Below are 15,185 nucleotides of genomic sequence, written 5' to 3'. Positions count from 1 at the left end.
ACATGTCCGGGAAAAAGAGGACGTATGGTAACCCTAACTTAGACCTGAATGCATTGTGAGAGCTCCTGCCCTAGAACTAAACTGCCACCCTAGCCTGAATGGTACTAGGGAGTATCAGCACAGTGAACAACTAAGGAGTTAAAAACAAAATTAAGGCTCTGTTTATAATGTACATGTTTTATTAACCTTTACATTTGGAATGTGGTTCGATTTTAACAGTTATGACATTGTATTCCATGCCAGTGCTACACTACTAATACTTTAGCAAGGGACTCTTACACAAATGTCCCCCAACCTTGATAGCTTGAGAAGGGTGTGCATGTGTGTGCATAGTTACAAAGAGGAAGGGCAATTTGTTTTCTCAAAGAATGCTATCTCATAACCATAATCAAAAGAGAAAGGAGAGTCACTTGAGGTTTTATTCTCATTTACCCCATGACCCCTTTACACACTCAGAGCAGTGTAAAGAGGCCATAAAATGATGGCAAATTACATTTCCATTAACTTTAAGGCACTTTATAAGGCTAGAGCAGTATAGAGGGGCCTCAGTGTAAATTGGAATCAGGCCATTCAAAAGAAAACCAGTGGGGCAGATTCTGTGCAGTAGCTCCTGAGAAAGACAGAACCGAAGGTGTGGGTCTGGTGGACGGCAGGCAAAGGCAGCTTTATGCCATCTTTATGTAGTCCATATGCTGCCTGCATTGGGACTGGAGCAGAGCCTAAAACATAGTAGTGCAGCCCTGGAGGTTTACCTGGGCTGCTATAGGTTGCTCTATATTACGAGCTTGCTCCCATCCCCATCTTCTCTGGAATGCCCAGTGTAACAGGGGGAGGAGCAGAACTGGGACCCTTATATTGGCTCTATTCTTTTCATGCAATGGGGAAATTCTCACCAACCCATATAGTCTCCCCATTTATGTTGCCAAAGCGAAGTATAGATTCAGAGTCGGGGGGGCAAGTATATGAAGTGAGAGTGAAAGGAAGGTTAATACTTCATTCCTTGTATTCCTTGTAGCTATACTGAATATCCCTTGCAGGGAACCCAGGGTATTATCCTAGGACACCAAGAAAATATATGGTTCTTGGTCCAATTCGGTTAATTCTAAAGGTAAAAATTTGTTCTTCAGAATTTATGAGTCCTAGGGAACCAGGGATATGTAATCTCTAGCAGAGCTGATTTAACAATATCCAAAGAGAGAATGGAGGGAAGGGTATCATCTAAATCTTCCCTTCAGAACCAAGAATGCTATCTCCAGGCCTCATGTCTCTGGGCTAGAAAAGGCAGACCTCTAGACCTGACCTTCGTTCATCCATCTGTTTTGTGAGCTCCTTGGGTGTCTCTTTCTTTTTATATATTATATATATATTGTGACAGACCCAGACCAGTGGGTACAGGAGTCTGATAGAGGACAAATATACTGGTCACTGGATGACTAGTTTTCAGTTCCCTGAATGACCAGAGCAGGGGCTACACTAGAGTACTCAGGAACCTGCTAAAACCAGTTAAGGCAGGCAGGCTAATTAGGACACCTGGAGCCAATTAAGAAGAAGCTTCTAGAATCAATTAAGGCAGGCTAATCAGAGCACCTGGGTTTTAAAAAGGAGCTCACTTCAGTTTGTGGTGTGAGTGTGAGGAGCTGGGAGCAAGAGGGTGTGCTGCTGGAGGACTGAGGAGCACAAGCGTTATCAGACACTAGGAGGAAGGTTTTGTGGTGAGAATAAGAAAGGTGTTTGAAAGAGGCCATGGGGAAGTAGCCCAGGGGGTTGTAGCTGTCATGCAGCTGTTACAGGAGGCACTATAGATAGCTGCAGTCCACAGGGCCCTGGGCTGGAACCTGGAGTAGAGGACAGGCCTGGGTTCCCCCCAAACCTCCCAATTGACCTGGACTGTGGGTTCTTCCAGAGGGGAAGGTCTCTGGGCTCTTCCCCAACCCACATGGTGAATCTCTGAGGCAAGAAAATCCGCCAATAAGCGCAGGACCCACAAAGATAGAGGAGAAACTTTATCACTATATATATACACACACACACACACACATGGCCTAGCACAATGGGGCCCAAATTTGATTGTGGCTTCTTGTGCTTTTTGCATTACAAATAAATTATGATAACAACAATAGTTAACTCATCAGCTAATAAAAAAGCTATGCAGAATAAGCTCACATATGGAGGACTCATTTGGAACAGTTCAACATTTTCCTTCTTCCACGATCAGAATTTAATAAATCATAAATGAATTATACGTCACAATGCCTTGTAGCTAAGGATTTCAACATCTATTAGGCAGTCTCTACCCTAAACAGCTTACAATCTAAATAGAAAAGACAGACACAGAGCAGGGGAAGGAGAAGAACACACAAGAAGCATGTACAGTGTGGTGGTGGCAAACATCATGTTAGTTCCATATTTTTTATTTTATTTTATTTTGGTGGGTTTAGTTAGGAGGGATAAGCTAAATGGGAAGAAGTGAACAGAGGGGACAGCGAAGGGGAGAGGCTAAGGGGACAGCTCGGGGAGAACAGGGCAAGAGTGTATGTGTGAAAGAAAGCTGAACTGAAGAAACTGAGGGAGGGAATGCATCCCTGTGAGGTAGTGAAGAATTATCATCCCCATTTTATGAATAGGGAAACTGAAACATAGGAAGATTAGAGAGACAAGGTGGGTGAGGTAATAGCTTTTATTGGACCAACACAGAGAGGTTAACAACCATATTCTGAAAAGCAGCCCTGAGTTTTGGATGCCCAACTTGAAATGCTGTGCAGAGTTGGCTCTAGGCTGTCTAAGGTAACAAAAGTCCAACTCCAGCTACTACATAAAATTGTTTATAAAAATCAGCAGAAGTTGGAGACAAATAGACTGGTACAAACTGGATTGTAAGTTTAAAAAAAAACTGGTAAGGCATCTGCAAGGCTCCTGGTAAAGTCCAGGTTGTCATGACAACGAGATAAAACATTTAGAAATGTGAGAAATGTTTATAGCTGAAAGTACTAAAATGTGTTTTGATTGGTTAATTTTAATATGATGAGGTTGCTACCACTTCTTGGGCACTGCTTATCATTGGGTCACCAATGGGAGCAGAGGGACACATGAACTGGAGGGAGCAAACTTTACAAGTATGGCTACCATCTCCTCCATCTTCTGGGACCTTTGTTGTCCTCATCCTGAAAGACACCTTAACCAGAACGAGCCAGAGTGTGCAAACCAAATGGCATTACCACCTCCACCAGCTGAGGCTAAATAATGAACAGAACCTGAAAATTGGGCTCCCTCCCTCATGTGTTATTCTCATTCCTCACCTTATTTCTTCTCCGTCCTAACTTTCTCTTGCTGCCTTCTGTATAATAAGAGTCTGACTAAGTCAGCCAAGACAACTCCACCTTAGCAAAACTGCTGTGAGCCTGCAACCAGAAAGGCAGCTAAAAGCAACATCATAAACAGCTTAATGCCAGGACTCAGAGTGGCTGATAAGTCCATGTGCTTGGCCTGTGTTTTTCCAGCAGCAAAGTTACAAATGAAAATCAGCACCAAAGATCAGGAGCTGCATTTACTCTCTTTCTTTTCTCTACCCTTTTGTGTGCGTTTTGTCTTAAAGTAAGCAGGATTGGACTCCAAGAAGAGCAGTAGCTCCAAACCATCTCAGCTAAACTTTGTTTTTCCTGCTCAAGAGGACATTTAATACCATCTAAAAGACTGTCAAACAGATTTCCCTATAAAAGAATTTATACAGCTAAAGGGAATAAGGAATACTGTTAAAATGAAAGCCTCACTTAATACTTTACACTTCAAATGCTTTAAACTGTTTGTTTTTCTTCTTCTGTGTCTTTAAGAAAAGGTTACAAAGATTTTTATTGGTGGTTGGTTCAGTGGGAGTAAGCCAGCAATAAACTGATATGAAACTCTGGACCACATTTAACTGTTTAATGTTGTAACAGCAAACAAGACTTTTATTCCCTTGTTGGGCTTGAGACATCCCCTTATCATCACAACGGCACCCCAAAATTGAGGCACCTAAAACAGTTACCATTTAGAAAGTATGTCTTCTAATGACCAGCCCAAGGGCACAGAGAATCACTGGCACAGCTACAGATTGAAACTATGGTCCCAATTCTGCCCCTTCTGATTAATGGGGTCTAATTCCTATATAATGGTATGTCTACAGTATAGCAGCATAGCTATGGAGCTTCAGCTGTGCCACTGTATTGAAGATGCTTCCTACATAGATGGAAGGAGTTTTTCTGTCAATTTAATAATCCACCTATCCGAGAGGCAGTAGCTCGGTTGACAGAATTCTTCCATCAACCTAGCTGCATCTACAGTGGGGGTTAAGTCAACCAAATTACGTTGCATAGCTCTGAGCAATGTGGCTAGGTTGACCTAAGTTTTAGGTGTAGACCAAGCCTAAATGAGGTCATAATTGTTGCCCATGAGTCCTTAGTCCAAGAGCTATTAACTTGCTGTCTGCTCTTATTAGATGAACCTGAGCATGTAGGAGCTTGGATAGCACAATTAGTAGCAGTAAGATGATGTCTTGATAGTATTGATATTGCAGTGGTCTGTAAGGAATTAGTTACAACATAGGAAATTGAGTTTTTTGTGACTGAACAATTGATAAATTATTTCAGTGAATGCAAAGAAAATAGTAAATCTAAAAATACCATAACTTCCCCCTCCCCAAATTTATAAACATTCTAAATCAGTGAAGCTCATTCAGCTCCTTCTTTAGGGAAAAAGTTCGCGGGAGGAAGCAGAGCTGTAGATCGTATCAACATGAACCTCTGCTCTCCCTCTTGTAAAAGGCTGCAGGGATCGAGATGAAAATAAAACTGACACAGTGGGAAGATACATAGCAGGAAGATTAGTGAAGAACCAAATAGGAGAGATGGAATTGTAGCAGCAGGAGAGGGGAAAAAAAAAATCAATACCTTCAAGAACAGGAAGGAACATATTTCTTTCCTACCTAAAACTAGTATTGATCTATAAAGCAAAAGCTGTATCATACAGTCGTTAAATAAAAGGCACACTTATTTACAGTTCCTCAGTCTGAGGAATATATTTAAATTCATGCTGAAACATAATGCCTGATGTGAATCACTACAGTCATATTTAGTACTAAACTGTTCTGTTATCTAGTTTAAGTTTAACACCACTGAGAGAGCCTCCTTGCATTATGTTTTTTCTCTATTATGTATACAGCAAGCTCAGAAGTAATACAATGGGATATCGAGCATGAGTGTTAAATGTTGTGATAGCTTAGAGATGCCTGTCAACGAGAAAAATAAAGGAGTGGTGGCTGGAATTATTTTGAAAGATAATTTATCCAGAAAAAAAAGATGACAAAGTACTGTAGGAGGCTAGGAACAATGAAGATGTACAGCAAAGTCAAAACATACTGCTAACAGAAATCCTCATCTATGCAGCATGCACTGAAGAATGCCTGATCCAGAGCTCACTGAAGTCAATATAAAGATTCCCATTGAATTCAATCAGTTTTATCTCAGGCCTGAAGACAAGTTTGCAAGCATGGAATCATAGAGGGCCATAGGAAAAAGAGCGGCACATCTCTAGCAGTGGGACTGTTTTAAAAGGAAAACAAACAAATTTTGGGGAGGGAAGGTCTCAAATGCAGGTTCTCTCAAACTTTTCCCCAGTCTTGTTTTAAAAATGCCTGTGCATACATGAGATTGCCACTTACTCATTCAAGTGTATTTCCTTCTGGCACATTTTTTTTTGTCACCTCTTCTTGTTAAATACCTATCAGCCACACCCCAGTGACTTTATCTATTTCCACTGAAGTTGACAGCAAAAGACCCTACCAACTTTAGTGGGAAAAGGATCTCAGACACAGTTTTTATTAAATCGTTACTAGAAGAACTGCTGTTGGTTTCAGTGGAAGTGTGCTACAGAAGGATTGAGTGAAAGCTATGCATGGGCCCTAGAATCTGACCCTGTACTTGCAAAAGACCACATATCAGAAAGATGTTTCCATCTGTTCTGGAGCTCCAGTCATAGTCCATTTCCACTGAACAAAACCAAAGCAAAGCAGATCTGAGGAAGTACAAAAGATTCATGGCACCTACCTTTTTCATTGCTATTTGATGGAGGTGGTTGTGGATTAACAGGTTTGGATTTGTCGTAGTTGTTAAAGCTCTGGCTGCGCCGGTTGTTGGCACTGATAGACCCACGAGTTTTGGTTTCGCTGCCTGCAGCAGATACCCTCGTGGTGGGACCTGGAAGTCTGTTAAGAAAAATAAGAAAACAGGACAAAGTACTCATAAGAAAAACCACAACAATTTGGAAGAGGAAAAGACAACTGAAAACCATGCGTAATCCGAGAATAAAGGGAGCAAGGCAAGAGAATTTTGTGGGTTTTGTAAGGAATTTAACCAAGCCACCACAAAATATCCTGGATAAAAATATACATAACAGTGACTACAGTAGTAGTTTGAATTGCTTTACATCATGAAAACCCCTTGAACTGGATATTGTACTATTCTAAGATGCGATTTTCAGATTTAAAATATTCAGAACCCAGTTCTGACATCCTTATTTAAGTTGATTAGTACTGTACGTGGCAAGTAGTCTGGTTTCAATGGGACTACTAGAAGTACTACTCAATCTAAGTAAAGGTCGCAGAATCAGGTCCTCAATCATTTTTCTTCAGTGCTGTAGCCCTTGGTCTTATTCTCCTCTCCCTTATGCCAGTGTAAACAAGAAGCAACTCCAGTGAATTCAATGGATTTATGCTGCTGTAAAATTGGTGTCACAATTTGGCTTTATGTTCCTAAACTAGATTGCTGAAATTCATTCTACACAGGACTACAATCCAATTCAGAAACAGACAATGGGGCAAAATGTGGCTGTTGCTTAACAACCGGCATTTCTCTGTAGGGAGCACATTATATTTGTGCTTTGGGAACTGAACTGGCTACCAACTGACTTTCAATGGAAGGTTAATATTGTTTATTTTTGGATCTACAAAACCTTCTAAGGTTTGAGTTCTGGCTGCCTCGGAAACCACTACTCTCCCCATGTAGTAGCACAGCAGTGGAATCAGCTGAGGAGCTTGAGGAACTGAACAGCCCCCTGGGTTAAACTGTAGGATGCAGATAGTCATGTTTTGGCAATGAAGGGTCCTCATTGGAACGCATCTCCCTTTTGATCCAGCAGAGCCCAGGCTTGCAAGCTTTATCTGCTTTATCAGGCTTTTTCTGGGGAGAGGAAATTGGGGTTATAGAGTAGGATGATGACCAACTCCCAGTGAATTTGAATAAGATATGGGCTTCTCATTCCTTCAGATGAGGCACCCTTGAAAATCATAGTTTTAATATATGTACAGCACACTTTTATGAATCTAAATAAATGAAATACAACAAAATATGAAATAATGCCCTCAAAGTACATACCTGTAGAGAATTGTTGAGACTTTTGAGTACCTTGAAAAGTAGTGTGACATCTTCATTTTTGAGGCTAAAAGCCAGAATCTGCACACGTCATGTATGGTGGCAAGATTGAAAGACATGAGCTACTCAACCTTTATTGTTTTCAGCATAAGTAAAAAAAAAAAAAAAAATTGTCTATAAAATCACTGTGACCTAAATGAAGTGTACCACCAAAGAGCCTAATCCAGAAGCCCTTATTATCAGAGTGTAGTAAAACTTTACACAGGGAATACTGCCATGGGGGATGCAATGTGCAAAATCATTGTTACATCTATAGCACCATTAGCGCTGGAAAGTCGGGAGAGGGGCTTTAACACTGGTTTCAAAAATCAACCAACTCTTCAGAGATTAGTGAAAGGGAAATGAAAAAATAAAAAAGGGAAAAGCATAAATGTTAACACATGCATGCACATGCTTCCAAAGCTCAGAGGAGGACAAAATATATGGGCACCACTAAAAACAAAAATATTGTATTTATAAATTCACATTACCACAGCCTCTGGCACACAACATTATGGGTTTTGAGGTTTACTTTGTTGTATCCCAGACAACCGCCTTAAGTTCTCAACTGTATATGAAGAACCTCAGCCAGTTTCAACACTAAAGGATGCTACAAAATTATATATGGAATTGATCAAAAACAAATTAAACTTAGAACACCCTGAAATACTTTATCTATTGAAAAAAAGGCTACAAATGAAGAGGCAGAAGGTGGTGGGGAGAAAAGATGGGAAACATGAACGCTTAGGGCTCTCGGTCCCATTTTTGATGTTTTCCTTGAAGTTGGCAGGGCAAGAGAGCTCATGCAGAGCCCATACTATTTAATAGATGTTGAATTCAGTCTTTTGCAGGCAGGAAGAGCCTTCAGGCCACATCACTTGACAGTCTGTTCTAAAGAGACTCCACATTGTTACCTAGTATGTTTTAACCCCCACAATAGAGCTACTGGACTATTTTAGAATTTGTTCCCTACTCTTTTTTTTTTTTTTTTTCCTGATAGGATTAGTGGATGAGAAAAAGTTATTCTTCCTAAACAGTCCTCAATAGTGCTGTAAAGATTTGGACCAAAATGGTTTGCTCAGAAAAGTGAAGGGGACAGCCCAGACACACTGACCAGCAGAGGAGAGCACAGGTTGTCAATTCAGTCATCATTGTAATTGCTAGTTATATAAATATGTATAAAATAGAAAATACATGTAAGAATAAAACACTTAGGAAGAAGATATATTGTCAAAGCACTTATCCTTCATCAGATTCCTGATGTGTGTTTATCTGATTAATTTTGTTTTAAGCACATATCTTTTTACTTGCCCAGGACACTTTGGAAGTGTATGTAGCTACTTTGGCTATGGCAACTCTACAGCTGTAAGCTCTGTAGCCATAACCTTTGTAGGGAAAAATCTAGTTTCAGGATAGACCTGCTGGCTTCTTGTTAGCAGAGATCAGGTACAAAGTTAAGAGAACACTCTCGGTTATTTCTCTTCAGCCCCTTTAGCTAGCTAATATGTGACTGTAACCATGCCTGAGGGTGAACCTGATGCGTCTCAGGTGTCAAGTTAGTGTTAGGAGGGAAACAGAGTAGGAGAATCAACAAGGCTTAAAAGGTGATTCAGAGTACGGGTTCTAGCACAAAGCATCTTTCAGATGCCTAGACCTTCCCTTCACCAAATAAAATACAAGATGTGGGGGAAGTGAATCCAAATTATAGGACAGGAGTAATGCGGTTACATTTCCACATTACAGAAAGGGATACAATTTACTGGTTAGTGCACAAGAGGAGTAAAAATGTCAAATAAACTACACTAGTTAATGCAGAACTACAGTGGAATTCCTAATTAAGTACATATGACAGCATAATAATATCAAGCGTAATACCAATCACAAGAAAGTCCATGATTAATACCAAAGATATTAATAATGATTAGAGCAGACCTTTTAAGTGCTGCTGTGAGGTGCTCATAGGGGTTGGCATTCAAGTCAAGTTATGATTAAGGCCAAAATGGACAGAAACACCTATTACTCATTTTCATGGAGATGAGCTGTTCTCTGCTACAGGGCACTAGGGAGTCCAGGACCAGTGATGAGATATAGATCTACTCTGTTGTTTTGTCTCATCTGACACACTTGACTAAGTTCCACTTTTTATTACCCAAGAAAAAACTAGACCTGACATTAGTAATTTCAACAGTGTAGAAATGAAAAGAATAACTGGTACAGAAATTGTGTGAATCTTAACTTTTCAAACTTTCCCTTTTCAAAATGAAAAGCTCACAAGAATGACCAAGGTCCATTATTTTCTTGCCAACATAGAATCATAAGACTGGAAGGGACCTGGAGAGGTCATCTAATCCAGTCCCCTACACTCATGGCAGGACTAAGTATTATCTAGGCCACCCCTGACAGGTGTTTGTCTAACCTGTTCTTAAAAATCTCCAGTGATGGAGATTCCACAGCCTCCCTAGCAGGGCCAACTCCAGGCACCAGCTTACCAAGCAGGTGCTTGGGGCAGCCACACCGGAAAGGGGCGGCACATCCGGTTCTTCGCCGGCAATTCGGCAGTGGGTCCCTCACTCCTGCTCGGAGCGAAGGACCTCCCGCCGAAGATCACGATCGCGGCTTTGGGGGCGGGTGGGCTGCTTGGGGCGGCAAAAACCTGGGAGCCGGCCCTGCTCCCTAGGCAATTTATTCCAGAGCTCAACCACCCTGACAGTCAGGAAGTTTTTCCTAATGTCCAACCTAAACCTCCCTTGCTGCAATTTAAGCCCATTGCTTCTTGTCCTATCCTCAGAGGTTAAGAAAACAATTTTTCCCCTCCTCCTTGTAACAACCTTTTATGTACTTGAAAACTGTTATGTCCCCTCTCTGTCTTCTCTTTTCCAGACTAAACAACCCCAATTTTTTCAATCTTCCCTCATAGGTCATGTTTTCTAGACCTTTAATCATTTTTGTTGCTCTTCTCTGGACTCTCTCCAATTTGTCCGCATCCTTCCTGAAATGTGGCACCCAGCACTGGACACAATACTCCAGTTGAGGCCTAATCAGCATGGAGTAGAGCGGAAGAATTACTTCTTGTGTCTTGCTTACAACACCCCTGCTAATACATCCCAGAATTATGTTTGCTCTTTTTGCAACAGCATTACACTGTTGACTCCGCAGCACTCCTTCCTAGGCAATAATTTTCCATTTTGTATGTGTGCAACCGATTGTTCCTTCCTAAGTGGAGTACTTTGCATTTGTTCTTATTGAATTTCACCGTATTTACTTCAGACCATTTCTCCAGTTTGTCCAGATCATTTTGAATTTTAATCCTGTCCCCCAAATCATTTGCAAGCCCTCCCAGCTTGGTATCGTTCGCAAACTTATAAGTGTACTCTCTATGCCATTATCTAAATCATTGATGGAGATATTGAATAGAACCGGACCCAGAACCGATCCCTGTGGGACCCCACTCGTTATGTCCTTCCAGCATGATTGTGAACCTGAGTGACTCTACCTTCTCTCCTATTTAACAAAAGAAAAGTTGACCAAATATACACAGTATTAAAGAGAACACAAGGGAATGGTCTCTAATACTGCGTATATTTTAGCTATTCTAAATGCTTGGCTACAAATCATCAGACAAATAATTTATAGATGAACCCTAAACATGCAGTTGGAAATCTTGCAAGGAGGGTTATCCATGCTTCACAGAAGAGGAAGAAGTGCTAACCTAGAAGTCTTTTTCTGACCGAGAGTGAATCGGATGATTTTGCTTTGAGATGAGTCCCTGGGTGATGCACTGTACGACAGGAAAGAAAAAGCGGAAGAAAAAGAGTGAGCAAAGAAGAAACATTCACAAAACGCTACTGAGCTGAGCCAATGATTTTAGAACAGAGAGTTTTTCCCATATGTTTCACATGACAAAGAACTTCTCCCCCAGCATAACTCCTCAGACTTTATTCATTCTCTATAATGTGTGTTAGGTTCAGATACAGAACTGAGGTGCAGCACTTGCCTAGACTGACCAGGTTTGTATGTTACTGCAAAGTCAAGTTTCATTATTAATTTCTTTCTAACTTTTTATTATATACAATGGTCTGAAGAAACCCAATGAATTGGTAACATTAATGCATGCTACAGTTCATCACAACTCTCCCAATATACAAATCCTCAAGTTAGATGTTTGGTTTTGACTGATTTTTTTTAAATTACTTTGATTTTAATTCAATTCATAAACTACTTTGCAGGCACCAGACCAATGTTCAAGTGTTGGGAAAGGATCACTGAAACAAGTTCTTGTTGCTCAACTTCATTTTACAGTAATTATTCTGCACTGAAGCTTATGAGATTTCATATGGCTGTTAAGAAAAATGGCTATGTTCAATTACAGAAAAAAAAATCCCTGCTTTGTTAAATAAAAAGAAAGCCAGTTTATGCTGAAAGGCCAAAAATGCAAGAAGCTTTGACAACTGTCCCACTTGGCCAGACTCATCTTAAAGATTTATACCTCTGGTGGTGTTTTTGGTATTTGGAAACTAGCCTTGATGTAGCACTCAAATTTAAAATGACAAACTGATTTGCAGTGTTACACTGAAAACAAATCAGTGCCCATATATTTAGAACAGGAGATAAAAGAGGTGTACAAGTATGTCTTCAGTGGTGCTAAATCCTGCTCACTTTACTCCCGTCAGGAATCCCATTGCCCTCACAGGGGTATGTAGTCCAATAGACAGAAGTACACAGAATAGATACAGCATGGGCACTGTCTCCACTATTGTGCATGAAATCTAACTTGAAAGGACCATCTCTGAGTATCAGAGGATAGCTCAATCCTCACAGTACATTCAATGCCTGGTCTCTCTTCAGGGATTGCCAACAAGATGCCAGTTGTAATGTGAACATTTGTCTAATGACAACCAGAGTGAGACCATCAAACTCATTTCTTATAAGCCATGAAACAGCTATCAGATGGGTAATGACTTTTGGATAAACTTAGGCTGGATTTGAACCAACAGTAATGGTGAAGGTATTTCTTAATGGAGATTTCTTTCATTTTTAGCCGAACGCTTCAGCAAGGATCTTAAAATAAAAAAACTATAAGACACAAATCACCACACTTAGTGGAATCCCTGTAAAGATATATTTAATATAAAGTCCAGACTTAATCTTGTTAGTGTCCTCTAGGCCACCATCCTTGGTTTTGTGTAAATGACTGAGCTGTTGCCTGACAAGTACACCTAATTAAATGCTTTACTAGCATAAAGCAAAAGAAATAAAGCCACCACACTTTAATAAAAAAAATAAAATAATAATAAAAAAAAAACAACTAAATCCTGCTTACTCATGTAGCAGGCATTTTAACCCTGTATAAATGAATATTGCTGCCACCAACAGAACTTCATTATTGCTTCTAGTTTGACTTCCAGGGGTGTGAAATTGATTGCTATGCAGCTTTCACCTTCTGATAAGCTGAGATGCTAAATACCTTCTGTTCTAAGGAGAAACTACTGTAGAGGCTGTTTTTGTTTCTGAAATGCTTTAAAACAGAAAAAAAATATAGAAAACATCCCACCTTGACTGCATTTCTGGTTGTGCTTTTAATTGATGATGTGCAGCTTGCTGGGGCTGTTGGCACTGTGTTTGGGGCGAAGCCGGCATCTGTTGCTGTTGCACCCCGACCGGACACTGGGATGGAGGCCCTGGTTGCTGGGATACTGGTGGAGGTTGCTGAGATGGATGGTGCTGCGGATGTTGTTTCAGTGGCTGCTGCTGCTGCTGCTGCTTATACCGAGACAAGCTGAAGAAAAGTCCTAGAATGGCCTTTAGATTCCCATTCCTGATTTCTGTAAGGCAATTTTTTAAAAGTCACTTGTCAACTACCAGTTTAGTTTTTTCTTACAGTACAATGGCTTATTTCAGCATTCACGCTGTTCCTAATACTGCCTGAATTTAATTCCTTTAGGATACGACAGACTCCCTGCAAAACTAATTGGTATCACAGTTGATTAACATTGGGCATCAACCACAAAGTAAATTAGTTATTTCTCCCCTACAGTGATTGCAGTGGATGTATTAGAAATGAAAGACATGTTGTGAGCTGGTGCATTTTAATAAAGAATTCCTTTAAGCCAAAATTAAGATGCAAAAATCAAATGCAATGTAGCAACATCATGCTGCAAATGATTTGCTGTAAGTTCTAGTCCTCAATGTGCATGATGGGGAGAAGCCACACAGTGATACAGAATTGCATTGTTTTCATTATATATGAAAACATATATTTCATTATATGTCAGTTAATTTATTTCAATTATGAAAATCTAATATACTCAAATTAAGAAATAGAATTAGTGTGTATATTAGTGGCTATTCTTAAACTAGATAATTACTAGTCTGGTCTTTTCACAAGGCAATAAGGACCTGGTATCCACAACATTTAAGTTTCTGATTGTCACATGTACTATCTTGCATATTATATCACACACACACACACTCTTAAAAGAACAAGGGTCCTGTGGGGGAAAAATAGTATGTGGTTATATACCATAATGCATATGCACAAGGGGCTAAATTAAGGTTGCACAGACAACTTTAAAAGTGGTATTTCCTAACTTTTGAGTGCTCCACTTTGCAGTCTTAATGTGTTTTTAAATGAGGAGTTCAGAGTGCAGAAGGGGGCTCTGGGCTAGGGCAGGGGGATGGATATTACAGTGGGGTGAGGGCTCTGTCTGGGGGTGCAGGCTCTGGGGTGGGGCTGGGATGAGGGGCTTGGGGTGCAGGAGGGGGCTCCAGGCTGGGGGTGGGGCCAAAGGGTTCAGAATGTGTGTGGGGGGGGGGGTTCCAGGCTGAGGCAGGGGGTTGGGGCATAGGAGGGGGTATGGGCTCTGGCCTGGCAGTGTGGGCTCTGGGATGGATCCAGAAATGGGAGGTTCAGAGTGCGGGAGGGGGCTCTGTGGGCACAGGGGCCACACCTCACCCAAGCTGCAATTGCAGGGAAAGTCCTTCTTAGCCCAAGTGTAGACAGAATCTTGTGGAAATATAGCTGCTAAAATCTAAGAAGCCTCTACTGAGCATGTGCAAACAGCAATTTTTAAAGGCTTATAACTTGACCAAATTTGGACTGGTTTTCACAGGAACAGAAGACGACATACCTTACCAAATATCAAGTTCCTGTTTCACAGCATGGGGGCTCTAAAAGTTGCCAGAATTTTTTAACATTGATTCAACATTTTTTCCCCCTAACCTTGTTCTCAGATATAGCTGAACTGTTTTGGCAAAATATTTCAAAATAATTCAACCTGAGGCAGCCGGACACTCAGGAAGGAAAAATTCAGCCCAAATGGTTAAAATTTAGCAAGTGATAAGCAACTGAAAACAGGACCTTATAATAGGAGATGTCAAGCGACCTTAATAATAAGTGGTGCTACCAACCCTACCTATAATGTATAATTTGATATATGCGAGTGCATGCCCATCTGCTGTGTTTATCAGAAGAGAAACCTAGTTTTAACATTGTCTTAGAAACACAGAAAATAAGAACCCACACAAAAATATACCCTTAAAACAATGAAAAGCAAAACAAGAAACAAAGAAAATCTCTTCTATATTTTGACAATATTTTCACATTGTCTGTAATCTGCCTAAGCAAAATGTATCTTCTAAACAGGATACAAGAAAAATTATACCTACAGACTTTGGACTCAATGCTGTTTCCACTGAAGTAAAAGAAAAACTTCCATTAACTGCATAGGGAGCAGGTTATGGCCCTTT

General features: G+C 40.5%; 1 protein-coding gene across 1 annotated transcript in view; it reads right to left on the bottom strand.

Annotated features, from left to right (window-relative positions):
* The window catches only part of NAV2 (neuron navigator 2), a gene marked incomplete in the record, with an annotated part of 642,501 nt that overhangs the window by 159,062 nt on the left and 468,254 nt on the right, over positions 1-15,185 (bottom strand). Inside the window, 3 exon segments of the mRNA XM_034769789.1 lie at positions 6,078-6,235; positions 11,149-11,217; positions 12,991-13,261. Coding sequence (XP_034625680.1) covers positions 6,078-6,235; positions 11,149-11,217; positions 12,991-13,261 — 498 coding nt within the window.

The sequence above is a fragment of the Trachemys scripta genome, chromosome 4 (assembly GCF_013100865.1).
Source record: "Trachemys scripta elegans isolate TJP31775 chromosome 4, CAS_Tse_1.0, whole genome shotgun sequence".
Classification (NCBI taxonomy): Eukaryota; Metazoa; Chordata; order Testudines; family Emydidae; genus Trachemys; species Trachemys scripta.
Note: the sequence above shows the minus strand (reverse complement) of the source record. Positions and strands in the feature narration are given on the sequence as shown.